Consider the following 27,665-nt stretch of genomic DNA (forward strand, 5'->3'; position numbering starts at 1 on the left):
GGAAGCCGTGCAGGGGCAGGGAAGCGAGGAAATCTGGGAAGGAGGGAGAGGCAGAGCCCCGGTTCCAAACACTCACACACGGACGAGCCTTGGGGGAATTGGGTGAACTTTTGAACCAGAGCTGAGAGAGACAGAGCCGAGAGCCTGTTCCCACTTTAATAAACAATTCCCTCTCTTTTTTTTTTTTTTCTTTTTTTTTTTTTTCCTCAATTAATTAAGGTTTGGGAAGGAAAAAAAATGGCAGGAGAGGAGTAATGGAGCAGGCGGCGCGTTCCTTACAGATGGATCCTACCTTTGGCTGCTTATTAAATCTCTGCATGATTGCGCTGCAGAAAATTAATCGCATTGTTTTCCCTTTTTCCGAGGGCTCTGCAAACAGCTCGGCTCGGCTCCCTGCCCCCATTCCCGCACGGAAAAACAGGCTGGAATTACCGGCCCGGGCTGGGGAAACTCGGAGGGTTTTGGGGAATTGGGGATTTCCAGATTGGGTGAGGCGGGGAAAGAGGGGAGAGGGAGGGGCTGGGTCCTGCAGGGTGGTGGATGCTGCAGCTTCGGCCTCCTCCTCCTCCTCCTCATGCTGGTCCTCAACCTGAGCCTGATCTTCATCCTCATCTTCACCCTCCTCCTCCTCCTTTTCCTCCTGATCCTGATCCCAATCTTTATCCTCATCCTCTTCCTCCTGATCTTGACCCTCATCCTCATCCTCATCCTCCTCCTCCTCCTCATCCTCATCCTCCTCCTCCTCCTCATCCTCATCCTCATCCTCATCATCCTCCTCCTCCTCATCCTCATCCTCCTCTTCCTTCTCATCCTGATCTGCATCCTCATCTTCATCCTCATCCTCATCCTCATCCTCATCCTCATCCTCCTCCTCATCCTCATCCTCCTCCTCCTCCTCATCCTCATCCTCATCCTCATCCTCATCCTCATCCTCATCTTCATCCTCATCCTCATCCTCATCCTCATCCTCCTCCTCATCCTCATCCTCATCTTCATCCTCATCCTCATCCTCATCCTCATCCTCATCCTCATCCTCATCCTCATCCTCATCCTCCTCCTCCTCCTCCTCCTCATCCTCATCCTCCTCTTCTTTCTCATCCTGATCTGCATCCTCATCTTCACCCTCCTCCTCCTTCTTTTTCTCCTGATCCTGATCTTTATCTTCATCCTCATCCTTTTCCTCCTGATCTTGACCCTGATCATGATCCTCATCTTCATCCTCATCGTCCTCCTTATCCTCCTCCTCATCCAGATCCTCATCCTCTTCTTCCTTCTCATCCTGATCTGCATCCTCATCTTCATCCTCCTCCTCCTTCTTTTCCTCCTGATCCTGACCTGATCCTTCTCCTTTTCCTCGCTAACCTGATCTTCATCCTCCTCATCCTCATCCTCATCCTCATCCTCATCCTCATCCTCATCCTCATCCTCATCCTCCTTTTCATCCTGATCCTGATCTTCATCTCTTCCTCCTCCTCATCCTGATCTTCATCCTGATTCTCAGCTTCCTCCTCCTCCTCCTCCTCCTCCCACTCCAAGGGCAGCCCCACAGGTCCCAGTCTGAGCCCCAAACTGGGATGGGATGAGCATCAATCCCAGTGGGATTTGTGTTCCCATTGTCGGGAGCTGAGCGCTTCCCCAGCTGCCCCGGGGCTGTGGAATTTCCATCCCCACCCTCTGGACACCAAAATCTGGGAAAACAATGACCCAGGATGGGATTGAGGGGAAATCCCCTTGTGCTGCCTGGGAGAGGGGCAGGGCACGGCGCCATTCCCAAAATAACTCCAGCAGCAACCCAGGAATTCCCCAAGTTCAAAACCATGGATTGAGGATTGCTCTGGGATATGGGGAGAGCTGGGGGCACCAGGAAGGGAGAGGGAAAGGGGAAAAGGGAAAGGAAAGGGAAAAGAGGAGAATGGAAAAGGGGAATGGGAAAAGAGAAAAGGGAAAAGGGAAAAGGGAAAGAGAGAATAGAAAAGGAAAAGGGAAAAGGGAAATTCATCTTTTCAGGAACACATCCCGAAATACCTCCCTAGGCGGGTGGGGAGGGGCTGGGATGGAATTCCCAGAGAATCTTTGGCTGCCCCATTCCCTGGAAGTGTCCCGGGCCAGGCTGGGACACTGGGAAGTGTCCCTGGATGGGTTCAAGGTCCTTCCCACCCAAACCATCCCACAATTCCATGATATTCCCTGGATTCTCACAGCAAAAGCAGCTCCAGCCTGGATCCCAGCTCAAACTTTCAGGAATTTTGCCTTCCCTGAGGCCAGGAACAGCCCCCAGTGCTTTCATCCAAAATCCAGAGCAGGAACCGGGAACGTTCCCGTTCCAGCCCCAAGGAATCCTCCAGAGGATCATCCTGGGGGAAACTGAGGCACGGCAGAGAGCAGGGACAGATCCAGAGCTGGAGAGCTTTGCCTTCCCATCCCTCTTTGCCTTCCCATCCCTCTTTTCCCAATCCCTCGTTTCTTTCCCCATCCCTTTTCCCAATCCTTCTTTTCCCATCTCTCTTTTCCTTTTCCCATCCTCTTTTCCTTTTCCCATCCTCTTTTCCTTCCCCACTCCTTTTCCCCATCCTTTTTTTCCTAATCCCTCTTTTCCCACCCTTCTTTTCCTTCCCCATTCCACTTTTCCTTTTCCCATCCTTTTTTCCTTTTCCCATCCCTCTTTTCCTTTTCCCATCCCTCTTTTCCTTCCCCATTCCTCTTTTTCCAATCCCTCTTTTCCCTTCCCTCTTTTCCCATCCCTCTTTTCCTTTTCCCATCCTTTTTTCCTTTTCTCATCCCTCTTTTCCTTTTCTCATCCTTCTTTTCCCTTCCTTCTTTTTCTTCCCCATCCCTCTTTTCCCAATCCCTCTTTTCTTTTCCCATCCCTCTTTTCCCAATCCCTCTTTTCTTTTCCCATCCCTCTTTTCCCAATCCCTCTTTTCTTTTCCCATCCCTCTTTTCCCATCCTTTTTTCCTTTTCTCATCCCTCTTTTCCTTTTCCCATCCCTCTTTTCCTTTTCCCATCCTTTTTCCTTTTCCCATCCTTTTTTCCTTTTCTCATCCCTCTTTTCCTTTTCTCATCCTTCTTTTCCCTTCCTTCTTTTCCTTCCCCATCCTTCTTTTCCCAATCCCTCTTTTCTTTTCCCATCCCTCTTTTCCCAATCCCTCTTTTCCCAATCCCTCTTTTCTTTTCCCAATCCCTCTTTTCCCAATCCCTCTTTTCCTTCCCCATCCCTCTTTTCCCATCCCTCTTTTCCCAATCCCTCTTTTCCCATCCCTCTTTTCCCAATCCCTCTTTTCCTTCCCCATTCCTCTTTTCCCATCCCTCTTTTCCCAATCCCTCTTTTCTTTTCCCATCCCTCTTTTCCCAATCCCTCTTTTCCTTCCCCATTTCTCTTTTCCCATCCCTCTTTTCCCACCCCTCTTTCCCCCATCCCTCCCAACCCTCACCACAACTCCCCTCAAAACCCCAAAAACACCCCCGGGGGGGGGGGAGGAGAAACAACCACCAACACCCAAAACACCCTTTCCCCCTCTCCCAAACTCCCCAAATCCGCATCCGCGGGATGCAGGGATGATGCTGGGGTTGCCATGGCAGCAAGGTGACCCCGCACCAGCCGGGGGCAGCGGGGTCACCCCGCGGCCGCTGCGACCCCCGGGGTGAAAAGTTCAGCAGCCCAGGAAAAACCAATACGGCCCCGCCGCAGCCGCTTCCCGATTTATTTCCATTCCCAGCAAGCCATGCATAGAAAATCCAGATAAATCCCATTCAGCGCCGCCGGGACCCGACACCCAATGGATGCAAACAGATGTCCGCGGGGAGCGCGGGCTGCTTTTAATATTTATTCAGAATTTATATCAATCCCGCCTTTCAAAAATATTAAAAAAAAAAAAATTCCTTTTGTTGTTGTTAAAAAAAAAAAAAAACCAACTCGCGCCGCTCGCCCGCTTTTAATTCCTCGCCCTCCCTCTGGAATTTTATTTTTGTTTCTTTCTTTTCAGCTCTTCTTCCCCATCCGGTGTCAAATTAGGGGATAATGAGTATTTACAGCCGCGGCCGCGCCCTTAGCGCCCGATTTATCCCCGCGCTCTTCCCTGACCGATGGATCCCATTTATATCCCGGGATTATTTTAATTTTTTTTTATTTTCCACCTCTGGAGAAGCTGCCACGAGGTGGCCACGAGGTGGCTCCTGGACTCCTTCAGCCGGCCAAAAAATCGGGAATGTTCCGGGGGAATAACGGGAATTGTGATACGGAGGGTCGGGATTTACAGACAAAATTTATCTTTTTTTTTTAATTTTTTTTTTTCTTTTTTTTGGGGGGGATGATGGAAGGGACAAGCAGAAAATCCGGGATAATGTTTTAAAATATTAAATAATAAACCCAACAAAAACCTGGAGCTAAAATTCCTTGGAAAATAAACCACGATGGAAGGGAAAAGCAGAAAATCCGGGATATGATTTAAAAATGTTTCTTAAAAAGGGAGCGAAAATTCCTTGGAAAAAAAAAATCATGATGAAAGGGAAAAGCAAAAAATCTGGGATATTGTTTTAAAATATTAAATAAAAACCTAACAAAACCTGGAGCTAAAATTCCTTGGAAAATAAACCATGATGAAAGGGAAAAGCAGAAAATCTGGGATATTGTTTTAAAATGTTAAATAAAAACCTAACAAAACCTGGAGCTAAAATTCCTTGGAAAATAAACCATGATGAAAGGGAAAAGCAGAAAATCTGGGATATTGTTTTAAAATATTTTTTTTTTAAAGGGAGCAAAAATTCCTTGGAATAAATGATGATGGATGGGAAAAGCAGAAAATCCTGGATGTTATTTTTAATAATAAAATTTCAAATAAAAATATAAATAAAATTTGAAGCATTTTTTAATATTTTTAAAAGCCTGAGAGACAAAATTCATTGAAAGAAGGGATGATGGAGGGGAAAAGCAGAAAATCCGGGATTTTATTTTAAATTATAATTTTTAAAGGGAGCAAAAATTCCTTGGAATAAAGGATGATGGAAGGGAAAAGCAGAAAATCTGGGATATTATTTTAAAACGTTAAAAAAAAACAAACCCAGAAGCCAAAATACTTTGGAAAATAAAGGATGATGGAAGGGAAAATGAAAAATCTGGGATATTATTTAGAGATTTTTTTTTTTTTTTAACTGTGCCCAAAATTCCCTGGAAAACGGGTTTTTCCAGCTGCTTTTTAAGGGATGATGAAGGGGAAAAGCAGAAAATCCAGGATATTATAAAAAATGTTTTTAAAATTATTATTAAAAAAAAAAAGATGCCCAAAATTCCCTAGAAAAAGGGATTTTTTGTGGCTGTTTTTAAGGGATGATGGAGGGGAAAGGCAGAAAATCTGGGCTATTATTTTAAAATATTTCTAAAAAACATTGCCCAAAATTCCCAGGTAAAAGGGAAAAGCAGAAAAACCCTCCAAATTCCCAGATTTTTCTGGCTTTCCAAATTAAAAACCAACCAGCAATTAATAAAATTTGAATTAATTTGAGTTTCCCGGTTTTTTTTTTTTTTTTTTGCCTCTTTTGGAGCTGCTTTCCGCAGCCAAAATTCCGATAATTTGAATTAATTCATTTTAATTAATAATTTTCCAGTTATTACCCTCGGCTTCCCTTCTTCCACGAGAAAATGGGGAAAAAAAATAAGAACTCCTTCCCAAATTCCCAAATTTAATTCCTAAATTAACATCCTGTACTGGAGCTGGATGGAATTATAATCCAGGATTTCCTTGGAGAGCAATTTGGGAGTGGGATTTGATTTGGTTTTATCCCAGGATTATTCCCAGGATTTTTTTTTTTTTTTTTCCCAGGGAAATGGAATTATTTTGGACTGGATTTGGACTTTTCCAGCCCAGAATTTTTCTGGATTTAAATCTAGAGATTTATTGGGGATCCCAGAGCTGCTTTTTTTCCAGCAGCAATTCCCAATTTTTTCCCCCCTCATTTTCCAAATAAAATAAAAAATAAATCCATGTTTGGCAGAAGGAAAAGAGCAGAAAATCCCCAAATTTGGGATGTGGGGTGGAATAAATCGGGAAGGAATAAATAAAAATTGGAAATTGAGTGGGAGAGTTCCTGATGGATTTTTCCAGGTTTGTTTGTTTGTTTTTAATGAGGAAAACATCGTGGATGGGTTTGGAAATGGGAATGGAAGAGCAAGGAAAAGGATGGGGAAGGAAAAGGGGGATTGGAAAAAGGAAAAGAGGGATGGGAAAAGGAAAAGAGGAATTGGAATTGAGGGACAGGAAAAGAGGGATGGGGAAGGAAAAGAAGGATGGGAAAAGAAGAATGGGAAAAGAAAAAGAGGAATTGGAAATGAGGGATTGGGAAAAGAGGGATGGGGAAAAGGAAATGAGGGATGGAAAAGAGAGATAGGGATGGGAAAAGAGGGATTGGGAAAAGGGAGGGGGAAGGAAAAGAGGGATGGGGAAGGAAAAGGATGGGGAAGGAAATGTGGGATTGGAAAAGAGGGATGGGAAAAGAAAAAGAGGAATTGGAAATGAGGGATTGAGAAAAGAGGGATGGGGAAAAGGAAATGAAGGATTGGGAAAAGAGGGATGGGGAAAGAGAAGAAGGATGGGAAAAGGGAGATTCAGAAAAGAGGGATGGGAAGGCAAAGCTCTCCAGCTCTGGATCTGTCCCTGCTCTCTGCCGTGCCTCAGTTTCCCCCAGGATGATCCTCTGGAGGATTCCTTGGGGCTGGAATGGGAATGTTCCCGGTTCCTGCTCTGGATTTTGGATGAAAGCACTGGGGGCTGTTCCTGGCCTCAGGGAAGGCAAAATTCCTGAAAGTTTGAGCTGGGATCCAACTCTGGGCTCTGAAATGGCCTTGACGGCTCTTTGCCAGGATTGGGATTAAAACTGGGATCAGGATCAGGATCAGGATCAGGGTCAGGATCAGGATCAGGGTTGGGATCAGGATCAGGATCAGGATCAGGATCAGGGTTGGGATCAGGGTCAGGATCAGGATCAGGATTGGGATCAGGATCAGGATCAGGATCAGGGTTGGGATCAGGGTCAGGATCAGGATCAGGATCAGGATCAGGGTCAGGATCAGGATCAGGATCAGGGTCAGGGTCAGGATCAGGGTTGGGATCAGGATCAATGTCAGGGTTGGGATCAGGATCAGGGTTGGGATCAGGATCAGGATCAGGATCAAGATCAGGGTCAGGGTCAGGATCAGGGTCAGGATCAGGGTTGGGATCAGGATCAAGATCAGGATCAGGATCAGGATCAGGATCAGGATCAGGATCAGGATCAGGATCAGGATCAGGGTTGGGATCAGGATCAAGGTCAGGGTTGGGATCAGGATCAGGGTTGAGATCAGTATTGGGATCAGGGTCAGGATCAGGATCAGGATCAGGGTCAGGGTTGGGATCAGGATCAGGATCAGGATCAGGATCAGGATCAGGATCAGGGTTGGGATCAGGATCAGGATCAGGATCAGGATCAGGATCAGGGTTGGGATCAGGATCAGGGTTGGGATCAGGGTCAGGATCAGGGTTGGGATCAGGATCAAGGTCAGGGTCAGGGTCAGGATCAGGGTCAGGGTCAGGGTCAGGATCAGGATCAGGGTCAGGGTCAGGATCAGGATCAGGATCAGGGTTGGGATCAGGATCAGGATCAGGATCAGGATCAGGGTTGGGATCAGGATCAGGATCAGGATCAGGGTCAGGATCAGGGTCAGGATCAGGATCAGGGTCAGGGTCAGGATCAGGATCAGGATCAGGATCAGGGTCAGGATCAGGATCAGGATCAGGGTCAGGATCAGGGTCAGGGTTGGGATCAGGATCAGGATCAGGATCAGGATCAGGATCAGGATCAGGGTTGGGGTCAGGATCAGGATCAGGATCAGGGTTGGGATCAGGATCAGGATCAGGGTCAGGATCAGGGTCAGGGTTGGGATCAGGATCAGGATCAGGGTCAGGATCAGGATCAGGATCAGGATCAGGATCAGGATCAGGGTTGGGATCAGGATCAGGATCAGGATCAGGATCAGGATCAGGGTCAGGATCAGGGTCAGGGTTGGGATCAGGGTCAGGATCAGGGTTGGGATCAGGATCAGGGTTGGGATCAGGATCAAGGTCAGGGTCAGGATCAGGATCAGTATTGGGATCAGGATCAGGATCAGTCCCAGGTCCCGTTTCCATCGTGGCAGCTCCATCACAAAAGGACACCGGGAAAGAGTGGGGAACGGGATTTGGGATTTGGGATTTGGGATTTGGAATTACAGACGGGGACAGAAGGGGGAGCAGGAAAAGGGGAAAGGGGACAGCTGGGGTGGGATTGATTTGCTCTTTGTTGTTTTTTGGGGTGCAGGGAAAAGGGAAAAAGGGGAAAGGGAGAGAAAAAAGGGAATAAAAGCAAAACTTTTTTGGGAACATTTTGGGGGATATTTGAGGGCACTGTCCCAGAGTGACAAAAATCCCATTAAATCCCCCCAAAATTAGTATTTTTTTCCCCACTCCCCAGCTGCATTTTCCCTTTACTTTCACAAAATTCCTGGAAAAAAAGAAAAAAAAAAAAAACAGGAATTTGCATCTCCCAGGCTCCCTGATTTCCATACAAGGTGACAGCTCTGAAGGGGAGAGAAAAAAACCAACAACAACAAGAAAAATCACATTACAGAAGGTTTCACCCTTCAAAAAAAAAAAAAAAAAAAAGCAAAACCCCTAAAAAAAATCCCATTAAGGAGCTGTCAGCGGCTCAATTCCCGTTTTTCCTGCAGGGAATGCTGCCATTCCCGCCTCCAAAGCGGCTGATGGAATTATGGGCTGTTTTCTGTGGCGCTTTTCCATTTTTTTTCTCCTGGTGCTGCTGCGAGGAGTGAACAGGAACTGAACCTTGAACTTCATTTCCCCTTTGAACTCGTTACCTTCGCAGCCAATTCCCGCCTCCCTCCCCCTTTATTCCCGGTTTTTTTCCTTTTTTTTTTTTTTTTTTTTTCTCCCTTTTCTCCAAACAAATTTCATCCCAATTACGGTTCCTTCCCCTCGGATCGAGATGGATAATTATGGCTTTGACCTAATTACCTGGAGCAGCCCGAGCCCCGCGAGGTGCGGGCCGTGAACAGGAGCTGACCCCGATCCCAATTTTATCCCAATTATCCCAAACGAGCTTTTCCATCTTCCCCTCCCCCCCTGCCCGTCCCCACTCTGGGCTGGAGAAAAAAAATCCATCCCAGAGGGGAAAAACAGGGATTTGGGGTTGGAGAAAAATCCAATCCAGGGGGAAAAACAGGGACTTGGGATTGGAGAAAAAATCCAATCCAGGGGAAAAACAGGGATTTGGGGTTGGAGAAAAAATCCATCCCAGGGGGGGAAAAACAGGGATTTGGGGTTGGAGAAAAATTCAATCCAGGGGGGAAAAAACAGGGATTTGGGGTTGGAGAAAAAATCCATCCCAGGGGGGAAAAAACAGGGATTTGGGGTTGGAGAAAAAATCCATCCCGGGGGGAAAAAACAGGGATTTGGGGTTGGAGAAAAATTCAATCCAGGGGGAAAAAGGGATTTGGGGTTGGAGAAAAAATCCATCACAAGGGGAAAAACAGGGATTTGGGGTTGGAGAAAAAATCCATCCCAAGGGGGAAAAACAGGGATTTGGGGTTGGAGAAAAATCCAATCCAGGGGGAAAAAACAGGGATTTGGGGTTGGAGAAAAATCCATCCCAGGGGGGAAAAACAGGGATTTGGGGTTGGAGAAAAATCCATCCCAGGGGGGAAAAACAGGGATTTGGGGTTGGAGAAAAAATCCATCACAAGGGGAAAAACAGGGATTTGGGGTTGGAGAAAAATCCAATCCAGGGGAAAAAACAGGGATTTGGGGTTGGAGAAAAATCCATCCCAAGGGGAAAAACAGGGATTTGGGGTTGGAGAAAAAATCCATCCCAGGGGGGAAAAACAGGGATTTGGGGTTGGAGAAAAAATCCATCCCAAGGGGAAAAAACAGGGATTTGGGGTTGGAGAAAAAATCCATCCCAAGGGGGAAAAAACAGGGATTTGGGGTTGGAGAAAAAATCCATCCCAGGGGAAAAAACAGGGATTTGGGGTTGGAGAAAAAATCCATCCCAGGGGGGAAAACAGGGATTTGGGGTTGGAGAAAAAATCCATCCCAGGGGGGAAAAACAGGGATTTGGGGTTGGAGAAAAAATCCATCCCAAGGGGAAAAAACAGGGATTTGGGGTTGGAGAAAAATCCAATCCAGGGGGAAAAACAGGGATTTGGGGTTGGAGAAAAAATCCATCCCAAGGGAAAAACAGGGATTTGGGGTTGGAGAAAAATCCAATCCAGGGGGAAAACAGGGATTTGGGATTGGAGAAAAAATCCAATCCAGGGGAAAAAACAGGGATTTGGGATTGGAGAAAAAATCCATCCCAGGGGGGAAAAACAGGGATTTGGGGTTGGAGAAAAAATCCATCCCAAGAGAAAAAACAGGGATTTGGGGTTGGAGATAAAATCCATCCCAGGGGGGAAATAGGGATTTGGGGTTGGAGAAAAAATCCATCCCAAGGGAAAAACAGGGATTTGGGGTTGGAGAAAAAATCCATCCCAAGGGGAAAAAACAGGGATTTGGGGTTGGAGAAAAAATCCAATCCAGGGGGAAAAACAGGGATTTGGGGTTGGAGAAAAATCCAATCCAGGGGAAAAACAGGGATTTGGGGTTGGAGATAAAATCCATCCCAGGGGAAAAACAGGGATTTGGGGTTGGAGAAAAAATCCATCCCAAGAGGAAAAACAGGGATTTGGGGTTGGAGAAAAAATCCATCCCAAGGGGAAAAACAGGGATTTGGGGTTGGAGAAAAAATCCATCCCAAGAGGAAAAACATGGATTTGGGGTTGGAGAAAAAATCCATCCCAAGGGGAAAACCAGGGATATGGGGTTGGAGAAAAATCCAATCCAGGGGGAAAAACAGGGATTTGGGGTTGGAGAAAAAATCCATCCCAGGGGGGAAAAAACAGGAATTTGGGGTTGGAGAAAAATCCATCCCAGGGGGGAAAAACAGGGATTTGGGGTTGGGTTCTGTTTGGGGTTTATTTTCCATTTGGGATTTTATTTCCCATTGGGGTTTATTTCCCACTGGGGTTTATTTGATTTTCCATTGGGTTTTATTTCCCATTTGGGGTTTATTTTCCATTTAGGGTTTTATTTTCCATTTGGGATTTATTTTACATTTGGGGTTTATTTCCCATTGGAATTTATTTTCCATTTGGGATTAGTTTTATTTCCCATTGGACTTTTCTTTTCCATTGGGATTTTATTTTCCATTAGAGATTTATTTCCCATTGGGGATTTATTTGATTTTCCATTTGGGGTTTTATCTTCCATTTGGGATTTATTTTATTTTCCATTGGTGATATATTTTTCATTTAGGGTTTATTTCTCATTGAGGTTTTCTTTTCCATTTGGGAATTATTTTCCATTTGGGGTTTTATTTTCCATTTGGGGTTTTATTTTCCATTTAGGGTTTCTTTCCCATTGGGATTTATTTTCCATTTGGGGTTTTATTTTCCATTTGGGGTTTTATTTTCCATTTGGGAATTTATTTTCCATTTGGGATTTTATTCCTATTGGGAATGAGGAGATCCAGCTCCATAAATGGAATTGTGTCCTGTGGGAATTCAGGGATTCCCCAAATCCCAATTCCCAACATCCAGGGAAAATTTGGGAATTCAAATCTGCCAAGGAATGGGAATTCCGAGCTGTTCCCTGAAATTCCTGAGTGAGGCCACAAAGATTTTGGGGTCTGGGTGGATTTTGGGATTTGGGGTCTGGGTGGATTTTGGGATTTGTGGTTTGGGTGGATTTTGGGATTTGGGGTCTGGGTGGATTTTGGGATTTGGGTGGATTTGGGGATTTGGTGTTTAGGTGGATTTTGGGATTTGGGTGATTTCAGGATTTGGAATTTGGGCAGATTTTGGGATTTGGTGTTTGGGTGGATTTTGGGATTTGGGTGGATTTTGGGATTTGGTGTCTGGGTGAATTTTGGGATTTGGGATTTGGGTGGAATTTTTTTGGGATTTGGGTGGAATTTTTTGGGATTTGGGTGGAATTTTTTTGGGATTTGGTGTTTGGGTGGATGTCGGGATTTGGGTGATTTCAGGATTTGGAATTTGGGCAGATTTTGGGATTTGGTGTTTGGGTAGATTTTGGGATTTGGGGTCTGGGAGAATTTGGGGATTTGGGTGGATTCTGGGATTTGAGATTTGAGTGAATTTTGGGATTTGGTGTTTGGGTGAATTTTGGGATTTTGGGATTTGGGGTCTGGGTGGATTTTGGGATTGGGAAGATTTGGGATCCACGGAAAATCCACAGATCCAGGCTGGGGAAAGGGAATCTCCAGGAATGGAAGGAAAGGGAAAAGGAACATTCCAACCCCTGGGGTCCTAATTTGGGGAATTTTCCACCCCAAAAATTTGGGGAATTTTCCATCCCAAAAATTTGAGGAATTTTCAACTGAATTTTCCTCCTGCTTTGCAAGACCTCAAATATCAAATTTAAGTGGTTTGGATCAATTTATCCCAACTCAAACCCCCCAAAAAAATCAAATTTAAGTGATTTGGATCAATTTATCCCACCTCAAATTAAAAAAAAAAAAAAATCAAATTGAGATGGTTTGGATCCATTTATCCCAACTCCAGTCCCAAAAAAATATCAAAATTAAGTGGTTTTGATCCATTTATCCCAACTTGAATCCCAAAAAATCAAAAAAATCTCCTCCTTGCTCTGGTTTTTCCCAAGATTTTTCCCACCTTGGGTGGGACGAGGGGCAGGGAAATTTTTTTCCTCAAACCCAACAGAATTTTATGTGAATTATAATCAAGAAATTCCCAAATTTTTACCAAATCTCTGATTTTCCCAGAGAAGAAACTCAGGGAAGTGCAAAAACCGAAGGGAAAGAAACAGAAATTGGGCAAAACCTCAAAAACAGCAAAACCAAACTTTAAATAAAATTAAAATAAAATAAAAAATAAAACCCCGAATCACCTCAGGCCTGGCTGCTCCGGGAATATCCCGGGATTTTCCTGAGCTGGGATAAAAATTCCAGCGAGTTTCCCCTGGGAGGAGCCGCGAGACAAAGGGCGGGTGATAAATGGGATTTGATAAATGGGGTTAGGCCGGGGTTTAGTCCCGGTTTTATCTGAGCCGGGTAAACAGCCCATTAATCCCGGGAGAGACTAAATTAGGTGGGAATGCAAATATCGGGAGGAAAGAATGGCGGGGGACACCGGGAGGGTAAAAAATAAAAAGGTGGAAAGGGAGGAAAAAATGGGATTTGTTGTATGTGGGATGGGAAAAAAAATGGGATTTGTTTTATATGGGATGGAAAATAAAAATGGGATTTGTTTTATATGGGATAGAAAAAAAATAGGATTTGTTTTATATGGGATGGAAAATAAAAATGGGATTTGCTTTGTATGGGATGGAAAATAAAAATGGAATTTGTTTTATATGGGATGGAAAAATGGGATTTGGTTTATATGGGATGGAAAAAAAATGGGATTTGTTTTATATGGGATGGGAAAAATGGGATTTGTTTTGTATGGGATGGAAAAATGGGATTTGTTTTATATGGGATGGAAAATAAAAATGGGATTTGTTTTATATGGGATAGAAAAAAATGGGATTTGTTTTGTATGGGATGGGAAAAATGGGATTTGGTTTATATGGGATGGAAAAAAATGGGATTTGTTTTATATGGGATGGGAAAAATGGGATTTGTTTTGTATGGGATGGAAAATAAAAATGGGATTTGTTTTATATGGGATGGGGAAAAAAATGGGATTTGTTTTATATGGGATAGAAAAAAATGGGATTTGTTTTGTATGGGATGGAAAAATGGGATTTGTTTTATATGGGATGGGAAAAAAATGGGATTTGTTCTATATGGGAGCGGGGAAATGGGATTTGTTTTATATGGGATGGAAAAATGGGATTTGTTTTATCCAGGAAAAGTCAGGGAAGAAAAAGGGGAGAAATTCAGGATTTGGAGTTTTGGGATCTCCAAAAGAATCCCTGCAGGCATTTGGGATTTTTCTGAGCAGGAAGAACAAATGAACAAATGATCCCAAAAATTGGGATTTTGAAGGATTTTAAAGGGTTTCTAAATGTTTTTAAGGGTTTTAGAACGTCTCAAAATATCTTGAAATATTTTAAAGGGTTTTGAAGGTTTTTAGAGAGTTTAAAAGAATTTTAAAGGATTTTAAAAAAAAATTTAAAATACTTTAAAGCATTTGAAAGGGCTTTGAAGGATTTAAAAGGATTTTGAACTATTTTCAAGGGTCTTAAATAATTTTGAAGACTTTGGAATTATTTTGAAGGGTTTTGTGTAATTTTTAAGAGTTTTGAAGGGTTTTGAGCTATTTTAAAGGGTTTTAAAGGGTTCAGAAAAGTTTTGAGCTACTTTAAAGGGTTTTAAAGGGTTTTGAGCTATTTTTAAGTGTTTCAAAGGGGTTTGAAGGATTTTGAGCAATTTTTAAGGGTTTTGAAGGGTTTTGAGCTATTTTAAAGGGTTTTTAAGGGTTTTAAAGGTTTTTGAGCTATTTTAAAGGGTTTTTGAGCTATTTTAAAGTATTTTGAAGAGTTTTGAACTATTTTAAAGGGTTTTGAGCTATTTTAAGGGGGTTTTGAAGGGTTTTGAGCTATTTTAAAGGGTTTTTAAAGGTTTTGAAGGGCTTTGAGCTATTTTAAAGGATTTTTAAGGGTTTTTAAGGGTTTTGAGCTATTTTAAAGGGTTTTGAGCTATTTTAAAGGGTTTTTAAAGGTTTTGAAGGGTTTTGAGCTATTTTAAAGGGTTTTGAAGAGTTTTGAGCTATTTTAAAGGGTTTTTAAGGGTTTTGAAGGGTTTTGAGCTATTTTAAAGGGTTTTTGAGTTATTTTAAAGTATTTTGAAGAGTTTTGAACTATTTTAAAGGGTTTTGAGCTATTTTAAAGGATTTTTAAGGGTTTTTAAGGGTTTTGAACTATTTTAAAGGGTTTTGAGCTATTTTAAGGGGGTTTTGAAGGATTTTGAGCTATTTTAAAGGGTTTTTAAGGGTTTTAAGGGTTTTGAGCTATTTTAAAGGGTTTTGAGCTATTTTAAGGAGGTTTTGAAGGGTTTTGAGCTATTTTAAAGGGTTTTGAGCTATTTTAAAGGGTTTTCAGGGGTTTGAAGGGTTTTGAGCTATTTTAAAGGGTTTTTAAGGGCTTTTAAGGGTTTTGAGCTATTTTAAAGGGTTTTGAGCTATTTTAAGGGGGTTTTGAAGGGTTTTGAGCTATTTTAAAGGGTTTTAAGGGTTTTTAAGGGTTTTGAGCTATTTTAAAGGGTTTTGAGCTATTTTAAGGGGGTTTTGAAGGGTTTTGAGCTATTTTAAAGGGTTTTAAGGGTTTTTAAGGGTTTTGAGCTATTTTAAAGGGTTTTGAGCTATTTTAAGGGGGTTTTGAAGGGTTTTGAGCTATTTTAAAGGGTTTTGAGCTATTTTAAAGGGTTTTCAGGGGTTTGAAGGGTTGAAAGCCGCCCCGTGGCCGCCCCAGCCCTTCCCCATCCCCCCTTCCCGCACACCTCATGCATCAGGTGTTTATCGGGAATTCCGGGGCTCCTCCCGCCTTTTTGGAAGGAGTTCAGAGAGCACCGGGAGTTTCCTTCCCCGAAATTCGGCCCTGCCTGATTTCCTGGCCCCGAAATCGGGGCTGGAAAAATCCCAAAACTCATCAGTTTCCAGTTAAAATAAACTTCCCGTTTCTCCCCCAAAATTCCAGAGTTTTGTGGGGTTTTTTGTGGCTTTGATCCTCTGCGGGGCATCTCCGTAATCAGATTAATTAATGAGTTAATGAATTAATGATTGGCCGGGAGGGGTTTGGGGGATTTGGGGTGGTTGTCTCCGGTGGAAGACATGGGGGTGGAATTTTTAGGGTTTTTCCCACCCCGAACCGTTTTGGGGTTCCCGAGTCCCCACAGCAGCAGCCAAAGGATCAGTTGGATCCAAGGGATGAAATTCCCTAAATCCGGGTCAGTCCTTCCCTCCTGCACCTCTTGGATCTGCCAGAAGTTCTTTGGGATATCCCAGCCCAGGAAAATGAGGAAAATCCCAAAAAACTGCCCAAGCCCAGTGGTTTCCTGGCTGGGAAGTGAGGGGAAAAACCCGACCCCAAATCAATCCCGAGCCCAAATCATTAATCCTGACCCCAAATCATCAATCCCGAGCCCAAATCAGCAATCCCAATCCCAAATCAGCAATCCCAATCCCAAATCAGTCCCAAGCCTAAATCATCAATCACAACCCCAAATCAGCAATCCCAATCCCAAATCAGTCCCGAGCCTAAATCATCAATCACAACCCCAAATCAATCCCAACTCCAAATCAATCCCAATGATTGGGATGTGTTTATGGGATGGGACTGGTTTGGGCCGTGTTTATAGGGTGGGATTAGTTTGGGATGTGTTTGTAGGATTGGATTGTTTGGGTTGTCTTTGTGGGATGCGTCTGGGGAAGGATTTGGGGTTTGGGTTTGGGTTGTTTGATGAGGTTTTGGGATCAAATGAGAGGAAGAAGCGGCGCCCAAAGCGCGCTCCCGCCCCGTTCCCGGGCGCGCCCCCGCCCCGTTCCCAAAGCGCGCCCCCCGCCCCGTTCCCAAAGCGCGCTCCCGTCCCGTTCCCAAAGCGCGCTCCCGTCCCGTTCCCAAAGCGCGCTCCCGTCCCGTTCCCAAAGCGCGCTCCCGCCCCGTTCCCAAAGCGCGCCCCCGTCCCGTTCCCAAAGCGCGCCCCCGCCCCGTTCCCAAAGCGCGCTCCCGTCCCGTTCCCAAAGCGCGCCCCCGCCCCGTTCCCAAAGCGCGCCCCCGTCCCGTTCCCAAAGCGCGCTCCCGCCCCGTTCCCAAAGCGCGCTCCCGGCCCGCGCGCTCCCGGCCGCCCCCACACGGGGGCGCTGCAGAATTCCGGAGAGACCCCAAAACACCCCCGAGACCCCAAATACACCAAAATAACCCAAACTGACACAAAACCCGCCAAAATAATACAAACAGATCCTAAAAACACCAAAATAACCCCAAAGAGACCCTAAAACCACCAAAATAACCCGAACTGACACAAAACCCACCAAAATAATACAGATAAACCCTAAATACACCAAATAAACCCCAAAGAGACCCTAAAAACACCAAAATAACCCGAATTGACACAAACCCCACCAAAATAATACAAACAGACCCTAAAAATACCAAAATAACCCCAAAGAGACCCTAAAAACACCAAAACAACCCAAATAGACACAAAATCTGCCAATATAATACAAACAGACCCTAAAAATACCCAAATAACCCAAATAGACACAAAACTCACCAAAATAATACAGATAGACCCCAAATACACCAAAAGAACCCGAACAGACACAAAATCTGACAAAATAATACAAACAGACCCTAAAAATAGCAAATAAACCCCAACGAGACCCTAAAAACACCAAAATAACCCTAAAGAGACCCTAAAAACACCAAAATAAGCCGAACTGACACAAAACCCACCAAAATAATACAAACAGACCCTAAAAATAGCAAATAAACCCCAACGAGACCCTAAAAACACCAAAATAACCCTAAAGAGACCCTAAAACCACCAAAGTAAGGCGAATAGATACAAAAAACACCAAAATAATACAGACAGACCCCAAGTACACCAAATAAACCCCAAAAAGATCCTAAAAACACCAAAATAACCCAAATAGACACAAAATCTGCCAAAATAATACAGATAGATCCTAAAAACGCCGAATAAACCCCAAATAAATCCTAAAAATACCAAAATAATCCAAATGAACCCTAAAACCACCAAAATAATCCAAAACAGATCCCGAATAGACCTCAAATACACCAAATACTCCAGAATCACCCCAAATAGATCCCAAATACAACAAAATCACCCTAAATAGACCCCAAAACCCCCAAATACATCAAAATCATCCCAAAGTGACCCTAAAAACACCAAAATCACCTCAAATGGACCCCCCAAAACCTCAGATAAACCCAAGAGACCCTGAGGGAGCTCAAAAACCCCAAATGCACCAAACAGACCCCAGAGAACACCCCTGAATAACCCCAAATAATGCAAATAATCATAAATAATGCAAATAATGCAAATAATGCAAATAATGCAAATAATGCAAATAATCATAAATAATGCAAATAACCCCAAATAATGCAAATAATCCCAAATAATGCAAATAACCCCGAATAATGCAAATGACCCCTAATAATGCAAATAATCACAAATAATGCAAATAATGCAAATAATGCAAATAATCCCAAATAATGCAAATAACCCCGAATAATGCAAATAACCCCAAATAATGCAAATAATCACAAATAATGCAAATGACCCCGAATAATGCAAATAACCCCGAATAATGCAAATCCCAAATAATGCAAATCACCCCTAATCATGCAAATAATCCCAAATAATGCAAATAACCCGAAATAATGCAAATAATTCAAATAATCCCAAATAATGCAAATCACCCCAAATAATGCAAATGACCCCGAATAATGCAAATAATCCCAAATAATGCAAATCACCCCAAATAATGCAAATAACCCCAAATAATGCAAATCACCCCTAATCATGCAAATAATCACAAATAATGCAAATAACCCCAAATAATGCAAATAACCCCAAATAATGTAAATAACCCGAAATAATGCAAATAATGCAAATAATCCCAAATAATGCAAATTACCCCAAATAATGCAAATGACCCCAAATAATCCCATCCCAAAAATCCCAACTTCCATCCCCAAAAATCTCAAATTCCATTTCAAGCAATCCCAGATTCCATCTCCAAAATCACAAACGCCGCCCCAAAAATCTCAAATTCCATCACCAAAAAATCCCAAATTCCATCCCAAAAATCCCAAATCCCAGATCTCCCAAAAAATCCCAAATTCACCCCAAAAAATCCCAAATTCCATCCCAAATTCCCAAATCCCATCCCAAATCCCCCCTAAATCCTCCTATTCCCACCTCCTTTTTCACTCCATCCCTAAAAATCCACACCCAAACTCCAAAATTAAGGAATTTTTTAAACCAAAACCGTTTTGGGGATGTCTCCTCCCCGTCCTTCCAGAACATTCCCGGATTCCCAGGAGGGATCAGAGCCGGGAGAAAACTTGTCCCGGTGGATTTTCCACCAATCCAAACTCCTCCACCTCCAAAATTCCCATTTTGGGGTTTTTTTTGTTGATTTATTTGGTTTTTTGGGGATTTTTTTGGAGGTTTTTTTGGTTTTTTTTTTTTCTGAGCGTCATCTCAAATCTAATCCGCTCCCAAGAAAAGTGGGATTTGCTAAATCTGGGAATTCAGGAATGTGGGAGGAACCATCACAATGGATCCTAAAGATAATCAAGATAATCCCAAAAAAACCAAGATATTAAAGAAATACTTGGAATTTCAGGAATATTATCCGGGATTTTTGTGTTTAGTGGCACTAAAAAAATTTCCAAAATCCCATCATGAGTTGTGGGATTAAACAGACGCCAAATACACCAAAATAACCACGAATAAATCTTAAAAACACAAAAATAGGACAAATGGACCCTAAAAACACCAAAATAGACAAATGGACGCTAAAAAATACCCAAAATAACTTAAATAGACCCTTAAAACACCAAAATAACCCAAATAAACCCTAAAATCACCAAAATAAGACAAATAAACCCTAAAACCACCAAAATAACCCCAAATAAACCCTAAAAACACCAAAATGAGACAAATAAACCCTAAAAACACCAAAATAACCCAAATGGATCCTAAAATCACCAAAATAAGACAAATAAACCCTAAAACCACCAAAATAACCCCAAATAAACCCTAAAAACACCAAAATGAGACAAATAAACCCTAAAAACACCAAAATAACCCAAATGGATCCTAAAATCACCAAAATAACTCAAATAGACCCTAAAAACACCAAAATAACCCCAAATAAACCCTAAAAACACCAAAATGAGACAAAAAAAACCTCTAAAAACACCAGAATGAGACAAATGGACCCTAAAAATACCAAAATAATCCAAATAGACCCTAAAAAATAACCCAAAATAACCCCAAATCCCTTCCTGAATTATGGGATGGATGAATGGAAAACCAAAAGATTCCGAATTTATCTTTGGTTTGATCTTCCCCAAAACGCCAAGAATTCCCAAGGAACACCATGGACATGGCAGAAACATTCCAGAATTTCAGGAAAAATTCCAAATTTCCATAAAATAAAAATTTTAAAAAAAGAAAATCAATGGTTGACTCACCCTCAGGTTGGAATTCTGGCGGGAACGAGGCCTCGGAAATTCGGGAAGAGCCAAAATTCCAGCCGGGATTTTCATCGGATCCATCCTCGGGCTCCTCCTCTTCTGGGGGGAATGACAAGGAGAGGTTGATTATTTTGGGGAAAAAAAATAAAAAATTAGGGATTTAGGGATTCCTAAATATCCCCAAAATCACTTTTCGTTCTGGTTGCATCCAAATTCCAAATTGGTTTTTTGTGGGTTTTGGGGTAATTTCGTCATTCTGGGAATTCTTGATGCAGAAATAGTTGGAAAAATCTGGGAATGTCAAACCTGAGGGTAAAAATTCCAAAGGAAAATCCAAATCCTTGTGCCTGTCCTGGCTCTAAATCCAGTGTGAAATAAGGAATTACGGTAAAAATGGGGAATTCCCCTGGATTTTAGGGAATAAAAGCTTGGAAATCCTTCAGGAGAGAGAGAAAGGATAAAAATGTGGATTCCCTACACAAATTTATAGGGATTGGGATTAAAAAAAAAATGGATTTCCTACACAAATTTACAGGGATAAGGAATAAAAAAAGGATTCCTTACACAAATTCACAGGGATAAGGAATAAAAATGTGAATTATGGACAGAAATTCACAGGGATAAGGAATAAAAACATTATGGACACAAATTCACAGGAATAAAGAATAAGGAATAAAACCAGGGATTCCTTACATAAATTCACAGGAATAAGGAATAAAAACAGGAATTATGGACACAAATTCACAGGAATATGGAATAAAAAGATGAATTATGGACAGAAATTCACAGGGATAAGGAATAAAAACAGGAATTCTGGACACAAATTTACAGGGATAAGGAATAAAAAAAGGGATTCCTTACACAAATTCACAGGAATAAGGAATAAAAACAGGAATTATGGACACAAATTCACAGGGATAAGGAATAAAAATGTGAATTATGGACACAAATTCACAGGGATAAGAAATAAAAACATGGATTATGGACACAAATTCACAGGAATATGGAATGAAAATGTGAATTATGGACACAAATTCACAGGAATATGGAATAAAAATGTGAATTATGGACACAAATTCACAGGAATATGGAATAAAAACAGGAATTATGGACACAAATTCACAGGAATATGGAATAAAAATGTGAATTATGGACACAAATTCACAGGAATATGGAATAAAACCACAGGAATTATGGACACAAATTCACAGGAATATGGAATAAAAACAGGAATTATGGACACAAATTCACAGGAATATGGAATAAAAATGTGAATTCTGGACACAAATTTACAGGAATAAGGAATAAAAACAGGAATTATGGACACAAATTCACAGGGATAAGGAATAAAACCACAGGTGGGGTGTGGACAGGATCTTTCCTCTCCTCAGATGAAGCTGCCATTGAATTTTCCAGGGAAATTTCTGCCCCTCTGGGATTTTCTGGAGAGGCCCCTCGGTGGCAGGTGCTGGGAGGGAAATCCAGAGGTGATAAAAGATTTAAAATTCAATATTTGTCTGGAATAAAAGCCGGGGCTGATAAGGGAGGGGAGCAGCTGCTCCTCACTCAGCGCCCTGCAAACAGCTCCAGACTGCAACTTCCAGCCCCAATTCCCAGTTTATCCCAGTAAACACCTGGATCATTTTAATCCCTCATTAAAAACTGGGAGAGTTCAGATTTTAACCAGGCTTAGAGGCAAAGGCTCAAATTTTCCCTTCATCTCCAAAAAAAAACAGATCCCAGGGCACGATTTTCCAGGAAATTTCCACTTCCAAACAGCTCCAAAGTGCAACTTCCAGCCCCAATTCCCAGTTTATCCCAGTAAACACCAGGATCATTTTAATCCCTGATTAAAAACTGGGAGAGTTCAGATTTTAATCAAGCTTAGAGGGAAAGGCTCAAATTTTCCCTTAATCTCCAAAAAAAACAGATCCCAGGGCACGATTTTCCAGGAAATTTCCAGTTCCAAAATGCAATTTCCAGCTGCTCCTCCAGCCCCAATTCCCAATTTTCACCTGGTAAACACCAGGATCATTTTAATCCCTGATTAAAAACTGGGAGAGTTCAGATTTTAATCAGGTTTAGAGGGAAAGGCTCAAATTTTCCCTTCAAAAAAACCAGATTTTTCTACATCCCAGGACACGTTTTCCAGGAAATTTCCAGTTCCAAACAGCTCCAGACTGCAACTTCCAGCCCCAATTCCCAATTTTATCCCAGTAAACACCTGGATCATTTTAATCCCTGATTAAAAACTGGGTTGGTCAGGATTTTAATCAAGTTTAGAGGGAAAGGCTCAAATTTTCCCTTCAAAAAAAACAGATTTTCCTACATCCCAGGGCACGATTTTCCAGGAAATTTCCACTTCCAAACAGCTCCAGACTGCAACTTCCAGCCCCAATTCCCAGTTTATCCCAGTAAACACCAGGATCATTTTAATTCCTCATTAAAAACTGGGAGAGTTCGGATTTTAATCAGGTTTAGAGGGAAAGGCTCAAATTTTCCCTTCATCTCCAAAAAAAAACAGATCCCAGGGCACGATTTTCCAGGAAATTTCCAGTTCCAAAATGCAATTTCCAGCTGCTCCTCCAGCCCCAATTCCCAATTTTCACCTGGTAAACACCTGGATCATTTTAATCCCTGATTAAAAACTGGGTTAGTCAGGATTTTAATCAAGCTTAGAGGGAAAGGCTCAAATTTTCCCTTCAAAAAAAACAGATTTTCCTACATCCCAGGGCACGATTTTCCAGGAAATTTCCAGTTCCTCATCCAAAGGAACTGCCTGGAACAAAATAAAACAAAAATAAAATAAAATAAAATAAAAATAAAATAAAATAAAATAAAATAAAATAAAGAATAAAATGCCCGAGGATTTTCCTCCCCTGGAGCAGATCCAAGCACAAACATTCCAAAGTCAAAAAACAGGGATTCCCTACAGGAATTAACAGGAATTGGGATAAAAACAGGGATTCCCTACAAGAATTTATAGGGATTGAGATTAAAATAATGAATTCCCTACAAATTAACTGGAATAAGTAATAAAAACAGGGATTTCCTTGCCCAAATTTACAGGAAATGGGATAAAAACAGGGATTTCCTGCACAAATTAAAGGGATACGGATAAAAATGTGAATTCCCTACATAAATTTACAGGAAATGGGATAAAAACTTGGATTCCCCACAAATTAATTGGGATTGAGATAAAAACATGGATTCCCTACAAATTAATTGGGATTGAGATAAAAACATGGATTCACTATAGAAATTTACAGAAATTGGGATAAAAATATGGATTTCCTGCACAAATTAAAGGGATAAAGATAAAAAATGTGGATTCCCTACATAAATTTACAGGAAATGGGATAAAAACTTGGATTCCCTACAAATTAATTGGGATTGAGATAAAAACATGAATTTCCTACAGAAATTAATTGGGATTGGGATAAAACATGGATTCCCTACAATAATTTAATTGGGATTGAGATAAAAACATGGATTCCCTACAGATTAATTTGGATTGGGATAAAAACACGAATTCCCTGCAATATTCTGAATATTTGGAGGGAAAAATTTCCAGCACAGCCCCGGGGATGGAGGAGGAGAAAATGCCCAGAGGGAAAAATCCAGATTTGGGGAATGAAAAAATCCAGAGTTGGAGAAGGGAAAGTTCTGGATTTGGAGAAGATTTGGGAAAAGGAAAAATCCACATTTGGGGAAGGGACAGACTCAGATTTGGGGGAGGAAAAGATCCTGAGGTAAAGGAAAAAAAATCTGGATTTGGGGAAGGAAAATATCTGGATTTGGAGATGGAAAAGATCCAGATTTGGGGAAAGGAAAAGTTCCTGAAGTGGAGAAGGGAAAGATCTGGATTTGGGAAAAGAAAAAAAATCTGGATTTGGAGATGGAAAAGATCCAGATTTGGGGAAAGATCCTGAGGTGGAGAAGGAAAATCTGGATTTGGGGAAGCAAAAGATCAGGATTTGGAGGAGGAAGAGATTCAGATTTGAGGGAGGAAAAAAAATTTGGATTTGGAGAATAAAAAAAAAAAAAAAACAGGTTTGGGGAAGGAAAAAAATCCCTATTTGGAGGAGCAAAAGATCCAGATTTGGAAAAGAAGCAGGAGAGAGAAAATTCCCCTTCTTTTCCAACTCAAACCTCTCCTTAAAAACCTCAATAATTCCCCAAACTAAAATCCTTTTTTAACAGAATTTTTTCTTTCTTTCAGCTGCAGCTGCTTCCCATGGAAGGAAAAGAAAAGGGAATTAATGAATTCCAGCAAAGCCAGGGGAACAAAAAAACCAATTTCCATGGATGACAGGAAAAAAACCTTCATTTCCCACAGCTTTTTATGGGAATTGCAATTAAATTTCCTTGTTTTTTTCAGGTACCCAGAGCTTCATTAAACATCCCTTAAATCCCGGGAAAAATCAATAGCAGGAGAGCCCTGGTGGGGATTTTATGAGGAGCAGAAGTGAAATTCCCAATTCCCCTTCAAATCCAGGGAAAAAAAAACCCCAAAATTCCTCCTCAAATCCCTCCTGGCTCCGTTAACATCCCTGGATTTCCAGAGCTGGGAAAGGATTTTTGATATCGTGATTTAATATCCCAATAATTGGTCGGAATTGTGGAAAATTTCCATGGAAACGGCACAAAAAGTGGGAATGGAGGAATTGGAGCTCCTGGGGTTTGGTGTTGATTTTGTAAATTTGGGGGTTTTTTAAATGTTGGGAATTGAGGAAGTTTTTGGTTTTTTTTTTTTTTCCCAGAGTTTGGATTTTTGGGAAGAGCTGAGAGTTTGGTGGCTGCAACTTTTCCACAGGGATTGTTGAATTACTGGATAATTCTTTATTTCCCCCAAATCCCACATTTTTGATTTATTGATTTCCTTGGAATTCCAAGGTCTGGAAAATTCTATATTCCCCTAAAATCCCAAGTTTTCTATTTATTGACTTCCTTGCAGTGCCAGGGTCTGGATAATTCTACATTTCCCTAAAAATCCCAGCTTTTCTATTTATTGACATTAAAATCTAATTTTTTTTTTTTTTTTGCCCTCAAATCCTAATTTTTTACCTTAAAATCCTCTTTATTTTTTTCTGCCTTCAAATCCTATTTTTCTGTTCTCCTCACCCCTCTCCCCATTTTATTCCAACAGCAATATTCCCCCTTCCCCAAAAAAAAAAAAAATAAAATAAAAAAAAATCCCATATAGAGCCTTTAAATCTCTCCACCATTTTTTGAGGGGATGTTATCCAAGCCTCATTTTTTTCCCTTATTCCCAAATTTTTTTTTTTTTTGTTAATTTTGTGTGATAAATCCAATTAAAAAGCCAGGAAAAAGGGGGAAATGTTTGTGCTGGAGCTTGCAGTGATTGCCAGTGCCCAGCAGGTCGGGCTGCAAGGCAGCGGGAATTTCCCTGCCAGCCCCTCCCCCAGGCGTGGAAAAAACAGGGAATTTCTTGGGAATATCCAAACCCAGCAAGGAATCCTGAAAAAGGACGGGGGGAGGATAAAAAGGTGGATTTTTTTTGGGGGGGGGGGGGGGGAAATAATTTGAAATATTCCAATATTCCTGCAGTGGGTCTGAGTTTAGGGTGGAATAAAGAGGAAAAGGTGAAATTTTGGGAATTTTGAGAGAAATGCCAAAGGGAATTCAGCAGCTCAGGGGTTGAGTTATGGCAGGAAGTTACTGGATCCAAAAATCAGGGAATGATTAATCCCTAAATCCTGAATCTGAGGTGCAAATATTCCAATATTTCCCCTCCAGCTGATTCCCAACAGGAGAAACCCCAAAATCCTGCCAGGACACTCCAGGAGATTCCAACCTGGAATTTTCTACTTGGAATTCTCAGCTTGGAATCCTCGACCTGGAGTTTTTTGCACTTGGAGTTCTCCACTTGGAATTCTCCACTGGAGTTGCAAATTGGAATTTTTGCACTTGGAATTCTCCGCTTGGAATTCTCAGTTTGAAATTCTCGGCTCAGAATTCCAACTCGGAGTTCTCCACCTGGAATTCTCCACCTGGAATTCCAACTTGGAGCTCCCCACTTGGAATTCTCCATTTGGAATTCTCCACTCAGAATTCTCCAAATTCTCAGAATTTGGAATTTTCCACCTGGAGTTCCACCTGAAATTCTCCATTTGGAATTCCCTACTTGGAATTCTCCATTTGGAATCCCCAATTTGGAATTCTCCACTCAGAATTCTCCATATTCTCAGAATTTGGAATTCTCCACCTGGAGTTCTCCATTTGGAATTCCCAACTCGGAATTCCCAACTTGGAGCTCCCCACTTGGAATTCCCAATTTGGAATTCTCCACTCAGAACTCTCCAAATTCTCAGAATTTGGAATTCTCCACCTGGAGTTCCACCTGGAATTCTCCATTTGGAATTCTCCATTTGGAATTCTCCATTTGGAATTCCCCACTTGGAATTCCCAACTTGGAATTCCCAACTTGGAATTCTCCACTCAGAATTCTCCAAATTCTCAGAATTTGGAATTCTCCACCTGGAGTTCCACCTGGAATTCTCCATTTGGAATTCCCAACTTGGAATTCTCCACTCAGAATTCTCCAAATTCCCAGAATTTGGAATTCTCCACCTGGAGTTCCACCTGGAATTCTCCATTTGGAATTCCCAACTTGGAATTCTCCAAATTACCAGAATTTGGAATTCTCCACCTGGAGTTCTCCATTTGGAATTCCCAACCCAAAATTTCCCCCTTGGAACCTGAGCTCATTCTCCCACATCCCAGTAACTCAGGGGCTCCCAAAATCCCCCAAATCCACCAAAACCAGCAGCTCCCCTGGAATTCCCAATCCCCTTGGGTCACTCCTGCTGCTTTTTCCTCCCTTCTCCTCATTTTTCCTTCCTTTTTCCTCCCTTTTCTCTTTTTCTTCTATTCTTCCCATTTTTTCCTTCCTTTTTCCTCCCTTTTCTCATTTTTCCTCCCTTTTTCCTCCTTTTCCTCATATTTTTCCTCTATTCTTCCTCATTTTTCCCCCTTTTTCCTCCTCTTTCCTCCCTTTTCCTCCTATTTTCTCCCATTTCTCACCTTCTTCCTTTTTTCCACCTTTTTCCTCCCTTTTCCTCATTTTTCCTCCCTTTTCTCATCTTTTTCCTCTCTTCTTCCTCATTTTTTCCACCTTTTTCCTCCCTTTTCCTCATTTCCCTCCCTTTTTCCTCCCTTTTCTCATCTTTTTCCTCTGTTCTTCCTCATTTTTTCCTCCTTTTTCCTCCCTTTTCTCATCTTTTTCCTCTCTTCTTCCTCATTTTTTCCACCTTTTTCCTCCTTTTTCCTCCCTTTTCTCATCTTTTTCCTCTCTTCTTCCTCATTTTTTCCACCTTTTTCCTCCTTTTTCCTCCCTTTTCTCACCCTTCCCTGCCTCCCCCTGG

The 27,665-nt window shown here is 41.9% G+C and overlaps 1 protein-coding gene across 1 annotated transcript in view; it reads right to left on the reverse strand.

Moving 5' to 3' along the window:
• The window catches only part of SKAP1 (src kinase associated phosphoprotein 1), a gene marked incomplete at its 5' end in the record, with an annotated part of 112,488 nt that overhangs the window by 50,807 nt on the left and 34,016 nt on the right, over window positions 1-27,665 (reverse strand). Inside the window, one exon of the mRNA XM_079327812.1 lies at window positions 20,275-20,376. Coding sequence (XP_079183938.1) covers window positions 20,275-20,376 — 102 coding nt within the window. The remainder of the gene's footprint in view (window positions 1-20,274; window positions 20,377-27,665) is intronic.

Source organism: Erithacus rubecula (assembly GCF_903797595.1).
Source record: "Erithacus rubecula genome assembly, chromosome: 27".
Lineage (NCBI taxonomy): Eukaryota > Metazoa > Chordata > Aves > Passeriformes > Muscicapidae > Erithacus > Erithacus rubecula.